Here is a 20,110-nt window from a genome sequence, read left to right on the forward strand (position 1 = left end):
GTGCCACATGTCTTACTGGCTTAATTTTGGCATAAAAGATGCAATATTATACAAGTAATTCCACACTTAGCTTGTATATTGATTGCTTTTATTGGCTGTTATCTCACAAATGTTCAGACTTTCGTGTAGAATTGATACCGCTATATTGATTGACTGTTCATTTCCATGTGGGACTAATATAACTTATGATAGTCCCACATTGAAATGAACAGTCACTCAATGTACCTGTACTGAAGCTGTTAGGTTCTTGCATAATTAAAAGTAGAGGATAAATATTCTCCTGACAGTTGTGTGCATTAATATTGCCACATAAACATAAAGTACATTATTGTTATATGTGTTTATGTCCGGGACTAATGTAACAGATACATCATATTAGTCCCAGCTAAAGTGGGACTATGTGGCAAAAATCCGCAGAAAGTCATTTAGAGTGACTGGCCCTGAGTCAATGCTTTGTTTGGCTAACAGGTGGCGCTGCAGTGTATCAAGGTTGGTTGGGTGACACATTTCGTCATGTGGTGGCGCTCAGTTGTAAATTTGCATAGATCGAAAAATCTGCTCGCGTTGACGGTGGCTGCAGCTGATAGTGGTTCGAGTCGAAGTCCAATTTCCCAGCAACCAGCCGCACCAATGGGGTTAGAAGACACAGTGCAGAAAGCCAAGCGCGCGGCGGCTATATCAGCAGTTGACAACCATATTAGAGTAAGAAAATCTGGTCGTTTTTTATTAAACTAGATTTGGAAGTTTGTTTTGATGACCCAGTTTTCTTGACCATAAACATTGATTTTCAGTCAAACCACGTGTGTGATTCCGATCAGTGTTTCGTGCCATGTACCCAAGTAACAGCTGTTTTGTCACATGGTCAGATAAAGAAACGAACTCTTTTATTCTTGATGTGTACGTGTTGTTCAGAATGGCGAGTGTCTGGGAACTATAGTTGGATAGGCATGAAAACGAGAAAAATAAAAACAAAAACGCCATATTCTGAAATCAAGAGTTTCAACTTTATTCCTTTTTCAAGGAACCTATGCTTCTTTATTCCGTTTTCAAACAACCAGTGTTGTTGGGCAGTTTGTTAGGGCGATCGTCGTGGGCACAAGCATCATTTTTTAGCGGTTTTAATGTTAATGCAAATGCTTCAGGAAATCACATGCCCCCTAGCACCATTTGCAAAATTAGGTAAGAAAAATGCAGTAATGTTAATTGCAATTTATAAGATGTTGCTAGTCACAAATTACTCTAAATGCTGTGTTGTCACTGTCACACTTAAAATAACCTCAAAATCCAATTTATTACACCAATGTCCATATATCCACCATAAGAAGCCACATTAATAATCAAGAGCTGAGAAATGTTCTGATGTTACAGTCAATTATCTGACGCTTACAGCACTAGTAATTGCCAAAGTTTAAACAGCTGTATTACTGTTTAAAGATGATTTACCGATGCTGAATTTGACAGGTTTACTTTTTGTCCATATCAGAGAATCAGTCGATAACAAAAATAAGGTAGGGTTCAAGCTGGTTTTTTAGTGCAATTGTCTGCATGGTCCTTAAAACTTTATAGCATTTTGAAATATTTTTTTGCGATACCTGTGCCCCACTTCCTTTTTTCTACGTGTATGTACAGTCTTTGTTTTTATTTTTAGCGAACAAAAGAACTTAAAAGAGGCCTTTGTGGTGAATTCTGAGGAAAACTTTAAGAATACTGTGTGAATAATAATTCTCATAGTTTGTTATTTTTTTTTTCATTTATACTCCATTGTCTTAAAAAATATTACAGTCAGTCCTGAAATAATCCACGAGGCATTCATGTACACAATACACCAGTAGTGTAAACCTCAAAAAAAGAAAGGCTCATTTTGGCTCAGTATTCGGCACTTTGTTTTGCCATCATCAGGAGAACCGTTTTTCGAAGTCACACTACTTTGTGACATTGAGTTTTATGCTGATGACGCCACAATGTACAACGCTTCAAAAATAAAATGTTTCTTAATGTGTCCAAAACAAAGTCCATCCTTATTGCAACTATCCAGAAATTAAAAAATTGTCTTCAACATTCACTCAATATCATGGTCAATGGCCAGATAGTTGAAAGTGTACAAAATTTGAAGCTTCTTGGCCTGCATATAGACCATACACTTTCATGGCAAAGACACGCTGACTGTGTGGGCAGTACTGTGTCTAAGCTATTGTCAATACTGAGGAGGTAGAAGCCTTTTCTTCCCTTTAAAACAAAACTGTTATTTTATAACAGTTATATCCTTCCTCATTTAATGTACACTGTCCTTATTTGGGGCAGCTGTTCCAAAGGCCTATTTGATTGAGTATATAAACTTCAAAAAACTGCTGCAAAACTTATCCTACACAAACATAACAATAAATCATCAGCTGAAACTTTTGAAATGTTAAACTTAAAGACTATACATGAAATTATCCTATACCAAAAAAATCTCACTGTTTACAAATCTTTAAATGACCAGTATCCTGACTATATGAGAAAGTTGTTCCCAATCAGAGAAGAGCCCCATCCTGAACTAAGATCATGTACAAGCAATACAGTAAAAATTCCTTTTCCCAGCACAGAACAACTTAAGAAAAGCTTGTCATACTCTGTGGCTCTCCGTGCAATCTGCCTCCTCAGTTAAATCGTTCAAAAATTTGCACCAAAAGTGGCATAAAGTGCCAAGCACATAGCAAAGCCTTGTATCTCTGCATGCTCTATATATCTAATGCTTCGTGTCATTTTTTTTTTTTTAACACGTGACTGTCGAGTGGTTGTGGAAGATCAATACTGTCATATTGACTGAGTTTGTTATCCTCTGAAAACAAAGATATTATTATTATTAGGTTAAACGAATCAGTGGAACACATGTACACGTTTATACATGTAGAAATTACCAGTATTTATTGAATTATTTATTTACTTGTTTATGGGGGCCTCCGTGGCTCAGTCGGTTAGCGCGCTAGCGCAGCGTAGTGACCCAGAAGCCTCTCACCAATGCGGTCGCTGTGAGTTCAAGACCAGCTCATGCTAGCTTCCTCTCCGGCCGTACGTGGGAAGGTCTGCCAGCAACCTGCGGATGGTCGTGGGTTTCCGCCGGGCTCTGCCCGGTTTCCACCCACCATAATGCTGGCCGCCATCGTATAAGTGAAATATTCTTGAGTACGGCGTAAAACACCAATCAAAAAAAAAAAAAAAAAAAAAAAATTTACTTGTTTATTGTTCAGCACAATACTCAAGAATAGTTTTGGTTATAAATGTGATGGCGATCAGCTTTGTTTGTGGCGGAAACGGGAGTGCCTGGGGTAAACCACTGACCTTTTGTGGAAAACAAGTGATCTGTAACAATAGTCTGACTGGACCAAATGCTCATTTAGGCTTTGTTGACTGCTTGTTGTCGCCAAGGAAGTAAGACCCCATTAGCAGTGAGAAATGGGGAATAAATAAACTCCCTGTCCAAGATTGGCCTTGAACCTGCGCCTTGTGAAATTTGTTTTAAGTGGTTAGTTAACTGCCATGATAATGTGTGATAATCAATAGGAGTCTGTTTAAGCATGGTAGTAAATATTTGGATAAATGGTTCTATTAATGCAGTTGTTTAAGTCCTTATTTTCATAAGGATGTGTTAGCATGACTTTAAATATTGGGTGTTCTGAAAAAGAGGATTGGTTGCACTATAGGATGTGTCTGATGAGCTTGTGTTATGTCATTGTGACCTGACGACCTATTGAGTCTGTGTTAAGCGATGACACACCTGCAATAAGAACATTACATAAGAGATTAACATAGGCCAGGTGTGTCACCTCAAACACACCATCCTCTGGCAAAATGCAGATTGATAGAGGTTATTTTTGTAGTGATGGATATTTGGGGATGCACTTTGTAGTAGAGCAAACATTCCATTGCCGAAAATTGGCACAAGATTATTTCACTTAATAAATGGTGGCATAAGGTGTATGTATGATCATGGTGGTATATAATGGACACATGCTAGGACAATCATCTTGAAGTTTGATGGTAAAACTCTGAAGATTACATCTCTCATACATGCAGATATAACTGGTGTCAAAAGTAATGCGTTATTTTAGGGATTGGCCTAACATATACATCCTGTTATCATAAATTTAGATGTATCCCAAGTGCATCAGGACTATTTTTTGTTTACGTGTAGTTTATTGTATTTTTAGCCACATTAAGTATCTATATTTAACCTAGGAGTGTGTTCATTTCATATCTACATGTATAATTATTATGTGTGTTGTAACTGTTTTGTGTTGTGACATGTGTAATGGTATATGAACCATGATAAGATAGTTACTCACACACGCTTTCTCATCATGGGATTGGTATTGCCTAAAACCATACATGTACACATGTACTTGTAATATGACATGTTCTCAAGTGATTCTACTTAATTGTGTTTCCTGCGTCCTCACTTTAGTATGTACAGAATACATATCAGAGGTTGTCAACCTCAGGCATATTTCAAATTTGTGCTTTGTCACAGTGACCAATCCAGGAGCAGGAAAAAGCCTTAGTGCAACTGCAAGATCAGTATTCTGGTTACTATGGTTATTCAACCTATTCACCCACATGTACAACCAATATTTTGGAACATTCTGAGAGGAGTGTTGGATGTAGAGAAATAATTTGCACAGTTGTATGAAGCCTGCATCTTTCATAACACAAACAAATTATTTTAGCACCATTTTCATAATAATTGTATGCGTAACCTCTGCTGAGAAAAGTGCTTTAGTTGTTGAAAATGTTGAAGAATTGCAGTGGTTGTTCAATTTTAATGCAGAATGATTTGTCTTCCCTGAGATTCCCATCTTTGTTATATTGCATATGTGTGGTCATCACATATTTATTATATTTATAATTAACTCCATATATTAATGTCTAATCAGAACGTTTATTGTATGGTTAGTCTCCAGATCATGTATGGAATATTTGTCAGTAGTGAAAGTGAAAGCTTTAAGCCTGTGCTGCTGCCTTGACAGTTGTGTTTAACAGAAGTGCTGATATTATATGAGGTAACATATGTATACCTGGTAACATGTAGCTACTATTGTGGAATAGCTAATGTTGTATTGCTCTTTACAGTGTTGTACCGAACAGCAGGTCCTTGGGATAGGAAGTGGTTCAACAATTGTGTTTGCTGTGGACAGATTAGGTAAGTAATGTCTGGCAAGTGTACCAGTTGAAAGGAAAAGGTTTATGCATTATGCAATGGAGAGTATACTGCCAGCTGTAAGTGTTGTGCGTGTTTAGTTTCTGACAGCGAGCTCTTTCTTTGCATCACTTGGAGCGGAACATACCTTACACAAGGCTTAACTCAGGATGTGACAACACGTTATCCAAACGAGCAGTGGAGCATGTCAGGGCAGAGATCGGGAAATCCCATTACTACCTGGGTGGCTGGGGAGTTTAGGATCTTCAGTGACTTCACTTGTAGTCAAAGTGTTTTTTCCGGTTTTGGTTCAAATTGCACACAACATAAAAGTAATACAAATTTCAACAAAAACTGTACTTTTTTGCTGGATTTATAACACTGTCTCAGGATGTACTTTTCATCATTTGCTTTTTACAGATCTGGTTAAGGATTTTTTTTTTCAAAGACCTCACCCTTTGAACTCTCACAGTATGTTTTTCAAAAACTTGTTGCAGAACCAAAAACCTCTCTAGTTATTCAAATATGCCTGCCTAACAACCAGAACTATGTTTCCAATGATTCAATCTCCTCAGATGCAGTATATGCAAAGTTTCAGCTACAATTTCAGCTATTCAGTATATATGTACATGTATCTATGTATTGGACCGGCCCGGATAGCACAGTTGGTAGAGCGTCCGCTTCGGGACCGGTAGATCCAGGATCAATCCTAGATCGAGTCACACCTAAGGCTTTAAAAGAGGAAGTTGTAACTTCCTCGCTTGGCATTCAGCATGAAGGGGATAGTGCAACGACTGGTTGACCTGTATCAGTATAATGGCTCGGGTGGGGCGGCTTACTTGCCTTCGGTAAGTCGTCTCAGTGAAGCAGCACTAAATAAAAGAGCGGTGGAAATCCGTCCTGCAACAAGGAGGCACATTACACGTACTTGCACCCTAATGATTCCTTCATCGTCATATGACTGAAAAATTGTTGAGTACAACGTTAAACCCCAACCACTCACTCTGTGTATTGGAGAGGTAATGTTCTTTTCCGTACCATCTGTGGGTAGATTGGCTGACTGCTTTGTGCCAGTCTCAAGCCCGTGTATTTGGTGGGAAATGAGCCGATTCACCTGGTTTGTGTCAGCCACAGGATATGTCCGGTAACGCTTATCAAAACTTCCTGCTTGTTGTACACTGGAATTCAAATCATTGTTTTGTTTTTCTTTTTGACAGCTGAACGCGTGAAAAATGAAAAGCTCAATGTTGTTTGCATTCCAACATCCTTCCAGGTGAGCTCAGGCATCATTCATTGTTATAACATTACTCCATAGGTTTGGTTCATTCAGTGTTTGTATTATTCAAAGTGTAGATGTAATAATGTTTTAACCCACATAAATATTCTTTAACCTTTCTCAAACCAGAGCATTAAAATGACACGCATAAGCTGACCTGCAGTGTAGCTCTCAGGATGTGTTAACTTAATGAGTTTTTCAACTCTAAACACTCGTGCATGTGAGTTAGTTAAAGGAGATATCGTTCTTCTTTTCTCTGACTGATCTATTTAGCTCTTTCTCAAATTCCTATTTCTGTTTTTGTTGACAGGCAGAACAAGCCATTGTCAGTGCTGGACTTCCACTAAGTAAACTAGACATTCATCCAGAGGTTGGTTATCTCCCTTTACTCAGGAATATGGTTTCTTAAATGCTGCTCACAAGTTAACTTATAAGACGTCTAAGTCTTATTGAAAGCGTCTAAGCCTCATCAACTCATATTCCAGGATAATATTTAGACAGTTGGCGTATGGGATAATTTATGAATTACATTTGCTTTCATTAAGTATGAAGCTGTACTTTACATGAGACCCTTTAAACTGAACATAAAGTCTGCAACTGTATACACATAGAAAACAATAATATAGGACACAGTTATCACAAAAAATATGTAAAAAATTCTGTTAAGTTTTGAAAGCCGAGATGATGAAGTTCAGCACTGGGGATATGTCACTGACAGACAATTCACTCCGAATCACCATGTTGTAGACGCCCTTATGAACTTGGCCAATCACCAGCACAGAAAGCGTGACGTGATGATTGACTGTCACAAATACTTACTAGCTCTCGATTGTCAGTGTGGTTCTTATAGTGGTTAGACAGATATCTGTGCACTGCGTTGGATTTTGTGGTTAGTTTAAGTGTAAAACTAATGCATTTTGGATCATACATTTATGAGCCGGGAACTGAGAACGGCTGCCTGTGTCACAATGCGTACATGTTGGGCAGGATACTGCAGTAACTTGTCAGGGTGAACTGGCAAGAACACCACCTCGGAAGAGTCATTGCTTGAAGAAAAATATAGTGACCGTGCATTATTTTATCTTAGCAAAGTCAAATTTATTACGAAAATGTCTTCCCAGTATCTGAATGAAAGGGTCTGTTATCAATCAGAAGGTCCTGCTTTATTCGGTAAACTCCTTGAAGTTGGTACAGTTAGCCATGCTAAATGCTTATACACCAATGCAGAAGGAGGACGAGCAGTATCTCTAAAACATGACAGCTGTGTCCACGAACATCGCCCTAACCGAGCGCCAAACTATAAGAAACATCAGTCATTTGAGCACGGAACAGAGCTGATACTCTTTTATTGGGTATCAGTTGTTTTTGTTTGTATTTTCTCATTGTCACATTCTTTAATAATGATGGTACGGGAGAGCTCCTAGGTTTTGTGACGTCACTCTAATAGTTAGAACATAGCAAAATGGCATCACCAAATGAATGACTAGGTACTGACTGTTTGCTGTTTATTTTGTTGATAAATGGTGTAGAATTTTTAAAAAAATTTTAGAACATTTCTGGAATACTACTTTATGAATGAATTCAGCTTTAGTGGCTGACTTTATGTTCACTTTAAACAGTGTTCAACAAAATAGATCAGTGTACTTATTTTTTAAACCTTGTAAAATGCATTTAATTGTTGGACACCGGTAGCTTTTTTTGACCACTTAACACTCATAGTCTGCTAGATTTCATAATTTATAATGCATATACGTACTTCTGTATGAATGCATTCACCAAATAGATCTTCAAACGATCTGTTTCAAACAAAAAATATGGATTTTGGATGTCACCGATACTTTCTGGGTCTTTTCAGACCACTGTAGGATCTGATATTTTAAAACCATTTTGTTCGGTTGGAAAAAATTTTAAAAAAATTAAATTGAACTACACGCATTTACAGAACAGTACTTAATTATCTTCTGTCTGATATCATATATTTTACTTGTATGCTTCATTTCATTGTTTTCTTTGCCTTTAAATAGTTGGTTAACACACTTGGCGTGAATTTATTTTAACATAATGTTGAAGTGTTGCCATTGCTAAATTATCTTCGATCTAAAATCTGTGACAGATTGATGTGGCATTAGACGGTGCAGATGAAGTGGACCAGGATATGAACTGTATAAAAGGTGGAGGAGGCTGTTTGACTCAAGAGAAGATTATTGCCTCTTGTGCCAGAGAGTTTATCATCATAGCTGATTCCAGGTACCACTACTACAGTCACTTCTCACTATCGTACAAGTTTTCTCAACCTTTTTGAGTAAAAAACAGCAATGAATTCTGATGAAATTGCTATTCTCAATTGCAGTTGTAATTACTGTATATCCCTTAAAGTTTGGCCTTTGCAGCGCACTTTAAGAAACAATAAATAATAATGTTTATGCTGTTACACTTTTTCAGATAGGAAAGTAATCAGATTTCACAAAAAACTCTCTTTTTTTATAAAGTAGCTTCATAAAATGAATGAATCAATCAAAATGAAGCAAAATGTGCCTTGAAAATTCAAAATGAAAATTAAATTACACATGTATAAATCATATTCTTACTGCATGATAAAAAAAAGTGTCAAGAACTGGCATCTGAAATTTTACAGATGATCTGATTTGTTCAGCACAAAATGATATGTCTCCTGGATGTTTGGTTTTAACATGTTTTACCTAAAAAGATGTCTGACTGATAGATAGGGTTTCTGATTAATTGAAATTTTACAGATGGTCTTACTTGTTCAGCACAAAATGATATGTCTCCTGGATGTTTGGTTTCTGCATGTTTTACCTAAAAAGATGTCTGACTGATAGATAGGGTTTCTGATTAATTGAAATTTTACAGATGATCTTACTTGTTCAGCACAAAATGATATGTCTCCTGGATGTTTGGTTTCTGCATGTTTTACCTAAAAACCTGTCTGACTGATAGATAGGCTTTTTGTAACAGAGATGCTTATTAACTTGTAATTGGGTGGTGAGTATTGACTTAACTGTTTGTTTGTCTCTTGCATAGGAAAGATTCCACGAAGTTAGGAGAGCGTTGGGACCGTGGCATTCCCATTGAAGTCATTCCCATGGCCTACCGTCCTCTCCAGATGAAGATAGAGCAGAGTTTTGGGGGCAAGGCAGCCCTGAGGATGGCAGCAAGAAAAGCGGTCAGTGGAGAATTGATGAGGTCATGGCCATATAGTTCTGCCGAGGAATTCATGACACAGTATCCCAGAACAAGTAGATGTTGATCATTTCTGAAAAAACAAGTACACTGATTTCTTCATGTAGTATTTATGGACTGAAATATCCATCTATGGAGTATATCCACTTAAATGTTCACTTCATATGGAGTACATCCACAGGGATATCTTCACATCGAATATATCCACAGAGATGTCTACACATGGAGTACATCGACAGAGGTGTCTATACACAGAGTACATGTACATCCACACAGATGTCTACACACAGAGTACATGTACATCCACACAGATGTCCACATATACAGTACATGTACATCCACACATATGGAGTAGATGTACATCCACACAGATGTCTACATATGGAGTACATGTACATCCACACAGATGTCTACATATGGAGTACATGTACATCCACACAGATGTCTACATACGGCGTTCATGTACATCAACACAGATGTCTACATATGGAATACATGTACATCCACACAGATGTCTACATATGAAATACATGTACATCCACACAGATGTCTACATACGGAGTTCATGTACATGCACACAGATGTCTACATATGGAATACATGTACATCCACACAGATGTCTACATATGGAGCACATGTACAGAGATGTGTTCACATGAAGTACATCTTCACATGTACATACACAGAGATATCTTATGTTGCAAACACCCACAGAGATGTCCTCATATTAGCTAAGTGTATGTTGACTGATCTGCCAACTCAGACTGATCTGAGTGTTTTTCTTTGGATCGTGCTGTCAATTATTCTGGTCTAACCACTCCAGTGCTAATCTGTGAAATATCTTTTTTATTTCTCTAGGGCCCTGTTGTTACAGACAATGGTAACTTTATTCTGGACTGGAAGTTTGACAATCTCACAGAATCCTGGAAAGAGGTCAACACTACTATTAACATGATGCCAGGTGAGATAAACATGGGTGATATTGTTACAAACAGGAAATAGTCACAGTGGGATGTGTCACATTACTATCAGATTACACTTACTGGGTGTGGCAGATTCTCCTGCTGAGAACCGATAGAGACTACATACCAATCTGCTGTCAGATTGCACTTACTGGGTATGGCAGATTCTGCTGCTGAGAACCGATGGAGACTACATACCAATCTGCTGTCAGATTGCACTTACTGGGTATGGCAGATTCTCCTGCTGAGAACCGATGGAGACTACATACCAATCTGCTGTCAGATTACCTGCTGAGAACTGATGGAGACTACATACCAATCTGCTGTCAGATTACACTTACTGGGTATGGCAGATTCTGCTGCTGAGAACCGATAGAGACTACATACCAGTCTTCTCTCAGATTACACTTACTGGGTATGGCAGATTCTGCTGCTGAGAACCGATGGAGACTACATACCAATCTGCTGTCAGATTGCACTTACTGGGTATGGCAGATTCTGCTGCTGAGAACCGATAGAGACTACATACCAGTCTTCTCTCAGATTACACTTACTGGGTATGGCAGATTCTCCTGCTGAGAACCGATGGAGACTACATACCAATCTGCTGTCAGATTGCACTTACTGGGTATGGCAGATTCTGCTGCTGAGAACCGATAGAGACTACATACCAGTCTTCTCTCAGATTACACTTACTGGGTATGGCAGATTCTCCTGCTGAGAACCGATGGAGACTACATACCAATCTGCTGTCAGATTGCACTTACTGGGTATGGCAGATTCTGCTGCTGAGAACCGATAGAGACTACATACCAGTCTTCTCTCAGATTACACTTACTGGGTATGGCAGATTCTGCTGCTGAGAACCGATAGAGACTACATACCAATCTGCTGTCAGATTGCACTTACTGGGTATGGCAGATTCTCCTGCTGAGAACCGATGGAGACTACATACCAATCTGCTGTCAGATTACACTTACTGGGTATGGCAGATTCTCCTGCTGAGAACCGATGGAGACTACATACCAATCTGCTGTCAGATTACACTTACTGGGTATGGCAGATTCTGCTGCTGAGAACCGATAGAGACTACATACCAATCTGCTGTCAGATTACACTAAGTGGATATGGCAGATTCTCCTGCTGAGAACCGATAGAGACTACATACCAATCTGCTGTCAGATTACACTTACTGGGTATGGCAGATTCTGCTGCTGAGAACTGATGAAGACTACATACCAGTCTTCTCTCAGATTACACTTACTGGGTATGGCAGATTCTGCTGCTGAGAACCGATAGAGACTACATACCAATCTGCTGTCAGATTACACTTACTGGGTATGGCTGATTCTGCTGCTGAGAACCGATGGAGACTACATACCAATCTGCTGTCAGATTACACTAAGTGGATATGGCAGATTCTCCTGCTGAGAACCGATGGAGACTACATACCAATCTGCTGTCAGATTACACTTACTGGGTATGGCAGATTCTGCTGCTGAGAACCGATGGAGACTACATACCAATCTGCTGTCAGATTACACTAAGTGGGTATGGCAGATTCTGCTGCTGAGAACCGATAGAGACTACATACCAGTCTTCTCTCAGATTACACTTACTGGGTATGGCAGATTCTGCTGCTGAGAACCGATAGAGACTACATACCAATCTGCTGTCAGATTACACTTACTGGGTATGGCAGATTCTCCTGCTGAGAACCGATGGAGACTACATACCAATCTGCTGTCAGATTACACTTACTGGGTATGGCAGATTCTCCTGCTGAGAACCGATAGAGACTACATACCAATCTGCTGTCAGATTGCACTTACTGGGTATGGCAGATTCTGCTGCTGAGAACTGATGAAGACTACATACCAGTCTTCTCTCAGATTACACTTACTGGGTATGGCAGATTCTGCTGCTGAGAACCGATAGAGACTACATACCAATCTGCTGTCAGATTACACTTACTGGGTATGGCAGATTCTGCTGCTGAGAACTGATGAAGACTACATACCAATCTGCTGTCAGATTACACTTACTGGGTATGGCAGATTCTGCTGCTGAGAACCGATAGAGACTACATACCAGTCTTCTCTCAGATTACACTTACTGGGTATGGCAGATTCTGCTGCTGAGAACCGATGAAGACTACATACCAGTCTGCTGTCAGATTACACTTACTGGGTATGGCAGATTCTGCTGCTGAGAACCGATGGAGACTACATACCAATCTGCTGTCAGATTACACTTACTGGGTATGGCAGATTCTGCTGCTGAGAACCGATAGAGACTACATACCAGTCTTCTCTCAGATTACACTAACTGGGTATGGCAGATTCTGCTGCTGAGAACCGATGGAGACTACATACCAATCTGCTGTCAGATTATCTGCTGAGAACCGATGGAGACTACATACCAATCTGCTGTCAGATTACACTTACTGGGTATGGCAGATTCTGCTGCTGAGAACCGATGAAGACTACATACCAGTCTTCTCTCAGATTACACTTACTGGGTATGGCAGATTCTGCTGCTGAGAACCGATGAAGACTACATACCAGTCTTCTCTCAGATTACACTAACTGGGTATGGCAGATTCTGCTGCTGAGAACTGATGAAGACTACATACCAGTCTTCTCTCAGATTACACTTACTGGGTGTGGCAGATTCTGCTGCTGAGAACCGATAGAGACTACATACCAATCTGCTGTCAGATTACACTTACTGGGTATGGCAGATTCTCCTGCTGAGAACCGATGGAGACTACATACCAATCTGCTGTCAGATTACACTTACTGGGTATGGCAGATTCTGCTGCTGAGAACCGATGAAGACTACATACCAATCTGCTGTCAGATTACACTTACTGGGTATGGCAGATTCTCCTGCTGAGAACCGATGAAGACTACATACCAATCTGCTGTCAGATTACACTTACTGGATATGGCAGATTCTCCTGCTGAGAACCGATGGAGACTACATACCAATCTGCTGTCAGATTACACTTACTGGGTATGGCAGATTCTGCTGCTGAGAACCGATGGAGACTACATACCAATCTGCTGTCAGATTACACTTACTGGGTATGGCAGATTCTGCTGCTGAGAACCGATGGAGACTACATACCAATCTGCTGTCAGATTACACTTACTGGGTATGGCAGATTCTGCTGCTGAGAACCGATGGAGACTACATACCAATCTGCTGTCAGATTACACTTACTGGGTATGGCAGATTCTGGTGCTGAGAACCGATGAAGACTACATACCAATCTGCTGTCAGATTACACTTACTGGGTATGGCAGATTCTCCTGCTGAGAACCGATGGAGACTACATACCAGTCTGCTGTCAGATTACACTTACTGGGTATGGCAGATTCTGCTGCTGAGAACCGATGGAGACTACATACCAATCTGCTGTCAGATTACACTTACTGGGTATGGCAGATTCTGCTGCTGAGAACCGATGGAGACTACATACCAATCTGCTGTCAGATTACACTAAGTGGATATGGCAGATTCTGCTGCTGAGAACTGGTGAAGACTACATACCAGTCTTCTCTCAGATTACACTTACTGGGTATGGCAGATTCTGCTGCTGAGAACCGGTGGAGACTACATACCAATCTGCTGTCAGATTACACTTACTGGGTATGGCAGATTCTGCTGCTGAGAACCGATGGAGACTACATACCAATCTGCTGTCAGATTACACTAAGTGGATATGGCAGATTCTGCTGCTGAGAACTGGTGAAGACTACATACCAGTCTTCTCTCAGATTACACTTACTGGGTATGGCAGATTCTGCTGCTGAGAACCGATGGAGACTACATACCAATCTGCTGTCAGATTACCTGCTGAGAACCGATGGAGACTACATACCAATCTGCTGTCAGATTACACTTACTGGGTATTGCAGATTCTCCTGCTGAGAACCGGTGGAGACTACATACCAGTCTGCTGTCAGATTACACTTACTGGGTATGGCAGATTCTGCTGCTGAGAACCGGTGGAGACTACATACCAATCTGCTGTCAGATTACACTTACTGGGTATGGCAGATTCTGCTGCTGAGAACCGATGGAGACTACATACCAATCTGCTGTCAGATTACACCTACTGGGTGTGGCAGATTCTCCTGCTGAGAACCGATGGAGACTACATACCAATCTGCTGTCAGATTACACTTACTGGGTATGGCAGATTCTGCTGCTGAGAACCGATGAAGACTACATACCAGTCTTCTCTCAGATTACACTAACTGGGTATGGCAGATTCTGCTGCTGAGAACCGATGGAGACTACATACCAGTCTGCTGTCAGATTACACTTACTGGGTATGGCAGATTCTGCTGCTGAGAACTGATGAAGACTACATACCAATCTGCTGTCAGATTACACTTACTGGGTATGGCAGATTCTCCTGCTGAGAACCGATGGAGACTACATACCAATCTGCTGTCAGATTACACTTACTGGGTATGGCAGATTCTGCTGCTGAGAACCGATGAAGACTACATACCAGTCTGCTGTCAGATTACACTTACTGGGTATGGCAGATTCTGCTGCTGAGAACCGATGGAGACTACATACCAATCTGCTGTCAGATTACACTTACTGGGTATGGCAGATTCTGCTGCTGAGAACCGATGAAGACTACATACCAGTCTTCTCTCAGATTACACTAACTGGGTATGGCAGATTCTGCTGCTGAGAACCGATGGAGACTACATACCAGTCTGCTGTCAGATTACACTTACTGGGTATGGCAGATTCTCCTGCTGAGAACCGATGAAGACTACATACCAATCTGCTGTCAGATTACACTTACTGGGTATGGCAGATTCTGCTGCTGAGAACCGATGGAGACTACATACCAATCTGCTGTCAGATTACACTTACTGGGTATGGCAGATTCTGCTGTTGAGAACCGATGGAGACTACATACCAGTCTTCTCTCAGATTACACTTACTGGGTATGGCTGATTCTGCTGCTGAGAACCGATGGAGACTACATACCAGTCTTCTCTCAGATTACACTTACTGGGTATGGCAGATTCTCCTGCTGAGAACCGATGGAGACTACATACCAATCTGCTGTCAGATAACACTTACTGGATATGGCAGATTCTGCTGCTGAGAACCGATGGAGGCTACATACCAATCTGCTGTCAGATTATCTGCTGAGAACTGGTGAAGACTACATACCAATCTGCTGTCAGATTACACTTACTGGGTGTGGCAGATTCTGCTGCTGAGAACCGATGGAGGCTACATACCAATCTGCTGTCAGATTATCTGCTGAGAACCGATGGAGACTACATACCAATCTGCTGTCAGATTACACTTACTGGGTATGGCAGATTCTGCTGCTGAGAACCGATGGAGACTACATACCAATCTGCTGTCAGATTACACTTACTGGGTATGGCAGATTCTCCTGCTGAGAACTGATGAAGACTACATACCAATCTGCTGTCAGATTACACTTACTGGGTATGGCAGATTCTCCTGCTGAGAACCGATGGAGACTACATACCAATCTGCTGTCAGATTACACTTACTGGGTGTGGCAGATTCTGCTGCTGAGAACCGATGGAGACTACATACCAATCTGCTGTCAGATTACACTTACTGGGTATGGCAGATTCTGCTGCTGAGAACTGATGAAGACTACATACCAATCTGCTGTCAGATTACACTTACTGGGTATGGCAGATTCTCCTGCTGAGAACCGATGGAGACTACATACCAGTCTGCTGTCAGATTACACTTACTGGATATGGCAGATTCTGCTGCTGAGAACCGATGAAGACTACATACCAGTCTTCTCTCAGATTACACTTACTGGGTATGGCAGATTCTGCTGCTGAGAACCGATGAAGACTACATACCAATCTGCTGTCAGATTACACTAAGTGGGTATGGCAGATTCTCCTGCTGAGAACTGATGAGGACTACATACCAATCTGCTGATTCAGCAAAGGTGAACGTCTTGTTTTTTGTGCTAGGTCTGATGGTCGAGTGGTGCAGAGTTGTGTATTGTTGGTGATTTGGTGTCTGACTCTGAGGTCGCTGGCATCAAACTCCAAGTGGTTTCAGCCAGTTTTCAGCACTAGACTCCATGAAAGTGAACCACTTCAGTTCCCTAATGGTTAGAGTGTCTGTCTCAAAGTCAGGAGAAAAGAGATTAAGCCTGGGTTGGGTCATACCAAAGACTTTAAAAATGGTACTTGTTGCTGTTTTGCTTGATGCTCAGCACTGAAAGGTTAGAGCAAGGAAATAAGACTGGTTGGAACAGTGTCAGTATGATATGATTAGGTGGGGTGTCATGTCTGGTGTCTTTGGCATGATACTTCTGTGGTGGCAGTGTATTGGCTGTGTGGACTCGCCCTGACACAAGAAGACACGATATATGTACACACACCTAATGACTCCTCATCGTCATATGACCGAAAACTTACAATGTAAAACCCCAAGGACGCATACATACATCCAGAAAGTGTAACCTATTACAACTGTAACATTATTACTAAAAATTCCACTCTCGTGTCTACCATTCTGTGAGAATTTTACAACATAAAATACAGATGAAGTCCATTTACACAAATAAAGGTATGATGCCTCCTGTATGCCTTGGCTAAAATTAACTGTTGACAAAAAGTGTTACACCTGTGTTTGTTGTTGTTATTGCAGGAGTGGTGGAGACTGGCTTGTTCATCAACATGGCTCAGAAGGCTTACTTTGGCAGTATGACAGATGGCCAGGTTACAAGTCGTGGGCCCAGGAACATGAAGAAGAGCTAACCCAGACTCGCCTGCCTGCCTCCTGACTGTTATCCTGTACTGAAGCTCCAGGGCCCGTCAGCCCTGTTAAATAAGCTGTGTTCATAATTATCATGGTCACCAGTACTATAGCCATTGAGGTACCATGGCAGTCATGAGCTTATAATGTCAGGAGAGCTTTGTGCAAGTTGACCTTGACAGCACAAAAACTACGGCTGTATTGTCCTTATCATGACCAGATTATGTCAAAATGTCACAAGTGTGGCAACACCATTCTTTTGAGCAATAGAAAATCATAGGCCTGTATTCAGGAATTTATATTTATGTTTGGTGATATTTCTGTTTTATTTAAACCTGGAAGTTAAGAGGGTGATCTTGCATAAAGGGTCCAAAGATTCTAAAAACATTTTAGTGGCTTGAAATTAGTCAAAACATTTCGGTTTTTAATATTTACAGTTTGTGCCTTCGGTATAAATGAAATCCATTCTTGTTCTGTCACATCTTTGGGGCTGTCTATTTTATTTCAACTTCTTTATTTCATCTTAGTTGACGTTTGAATGGGGAATTGGGAAATCCACTTTACTTCATTTGCTTCAAATTATGTTGAGGTTTTTGAGAGAAAATAAAGTTGAGGATGATGATTATGTGTGACAGTTCATGTTTATATTATGTCATTTGCATTGAGAGAAAGTGTAAAAGAGTGAAATTTTTCATTGTGCAAAACACACTCGGCAAGTTCATCATTAATGTTACCTTATGTGGTCTTTCAACAAATGTAATCATGTTAAAGAATCCCAGCAGTTGTTTCCAAGGATTGGATTTTGCCATATTTGAGAGTTCACAATTTTTAGACCTTATGAAAGTAGAAATTTAGAATTAATGCCGAGCAAGGCAAGAATCCTGCATTATAGGTAGTTATTGATAGTGCATCATTTTGTGTACACATGATTTTTATGGGTTCAGTTAAGTTCTGTGATCATCATATTAGATTTAATGTCATTTTGGTTATAAAGCTGCTTTGTACATATTGCCACTTTTAAGAAATCACTAGTCGGTTATCTTTGTCAACAGTGTAACAGTTCACATCAAAGGTATATTTTTATTAAAGATTTCGTCATTTTGTTATATTTGTGGTTCATTAAATATTTCTTGACAGATGGTTGGAGGTGGGTTCAGTGAAACGGCTGATGTAAGAAGAACGGCAAAAATTTCCATGCACTTTTAACCATTATTGTTTTTACTCATTGATGCTACTGTAAAGTTTGATCAGTGTATTTCCGTGAAAACGGTATCCCTCAGTTATTTATTCTCAGATTATTGCTCCATATAAAGAGAAAATCTTCTGTATTCTATAACTCACATGATGCCTGCAATAACAATGAGGTAGAAATTTGTAATGACGTATGTATTTTATTTTAAACCTTTGCTAATATTAGTGATACTATTTTAGTGTTGGTTTTGTCCCCTTTTATTAAAACTGTTTTTTCTTGTTCAACTATTAAAGAGTAACTGGTTGATAGCTATGTACATGTATTCATGTATGTTACAGTTAAATGTAAGCAGTATTTTTTCTTTGGAGACTAATTTGTGTGAACAATTTTAAGGTCTTTGTGCTGAAAAATTTGTGGACTGAACTGTAGGTTTTCTTTTATTTTATCAGTATTATAGGCTAGTTGCTGTCTCATTGTCTCATTTTCTCATTTGACATGAACCATTTGCTTGTAATTGGAAACAACTGAAAATAAATATCACAGTTTAAATACGGTTAATGTGTTTATTTCTAATTGAGATAATAACAAGTTGAGGTAATAACAGTTCCTCTACTTGAATTCCAGAATATCTATACTTCTTGAAATCGACTTTAATCGATTTGTTACATATCTAATTGTTAAATGGCGCTATGACGTGCAAACGAGGATATATTTCTTCATTGCCTCTAGCTAGTTTCTTGTGACCAGTCATTCGGTCATGTCCGTGTATAAGCTATACGTGTTTAGGTTCCCATACGTTTCTGTTGCGTTTTATTTCTGCATCTCCTTGTTTATTACTCCTTTCTGAAACACATGGGGAAACGAGAGGTTTTACACTGTTAGCCCATCAGAAACGACCAGTTGTTTTTTGTTTTATATTTTTCTTTTCCATTATAGTTCATTGTTTTCATGGGTCAATAGGTGGAAATTATAGAGGCATGAAAAAATATGAAGAAATTGCCGGAAGTAGTTTCACGCAAGTACGACGTGTCAGTGCGCTTAACGAAATAGACCATAAGTTATGGTTGAATATTATCTTCCTTTCGGGATGTTTTCTTCATTGTTTTGATGGGATTTATATGTTATGTTTATGCATCGATTAAACTTTTTAATTATGTTGGAGTCCTTTATTATTCGTTTAGTTTCGTGTCACGAAAGGTTATCGAATGCCCTCGCGCTATTTGGAGGATCGTGAAGGCAAATGTCACATACCATTCCGTACCTTGATTGCCTATGACAGCGTATTTAGCGAAAATATTTACACCATGTGAGGTAGTCTTCGTTCATTTATTTAACAGCTCCTAATACCATTTAGGCCTACCTTACGGCAAATCGAGTGCTCTTTTTTAGTCACCAAAATGGCGAAATAAAGAATGTCGCAGTTATAAATCGACAGGTGTGCCATTTGACCTTGACCCCAGTGCTGAGTATAAGGGGTGTATAGGCATAAATGC

At 39.8% G+C, this 20,110-nt stretch overlaps 1 protein-coding gene across 1 annotated transcript; it reads left to right on the forward strand.

Annotated features, from left to right (window-relative positions):
* The first annotated feature begins 508 nt into the window (after nt 1-508).
* LOC135466732 (ribose-5-phosphate isomerase-like) lies at nt 509-19,748 on the forward strand. The gene is made up of 8 exons (XM_064744391.1): nt 509-702; nt 5,110-5,179; nt 6,394-6,449; nt 6,763-6,822; nt 8,566-8,699; nt 9,495-9,636; nt 10,512-10,614; nt 17,318-19,748. Exons 1-8 carry the CDS (start codon nt 514-516, stop codon nt 17,425-17,427), a joined length of 864 nt encoding a protein of 287 aa, XP_064600461.1. The 5' UTR covers nt 509-513; the 3' UTR covers nt 17,428-19,748.
* The last annotated feature ends 362 nt before the right edge of the window (nt 19,749-20,110 follow it).

The sequence above is a fragment of the Liolophura sinensis genome, chromosome 6 (genome assembly GCF_032854445.1).
Source record: "Liolophura sinensis isolate JHLJ2023 chromosome 6, CUHK_Ljap_v2, whole genome shotgun sequence".
Taxonomy (NCBI): domain Eukaryota; kingdom Metazoa; phylum Mollusca; class Polyplacophora; order Chitonida; family Chitonidae; genus Liolophura; species Liolophura sinensis.

What these genes read in the sequence shown, in the direction of transcription:
- LOC135466732 (XM_064744391.1), top strand. Translation starts at nt 514, where the DNA reads ATGTGGTGGCGCTCAGTTGTAAATTTGCATAGATCGAAAAATCTGCTC. An exon ending in GTTTGCTGTGGACAGATTAG is followed by an intron (nt 5,180 to 6,393) that starts GTAAGTAATGTC and finishes TCTTTTTGACAG; the next exon opens with CTGAACGCGTGAAAAATGAA. An exon ending in TACTATTAACATGATGCCAG is followed by an intron (nt 10,615 to 17,317) that starts GTGAGATAAACA and finishes TTGTTATTGCAG; the next exon opens with GAGTGGTGGAGACTGGCTTG.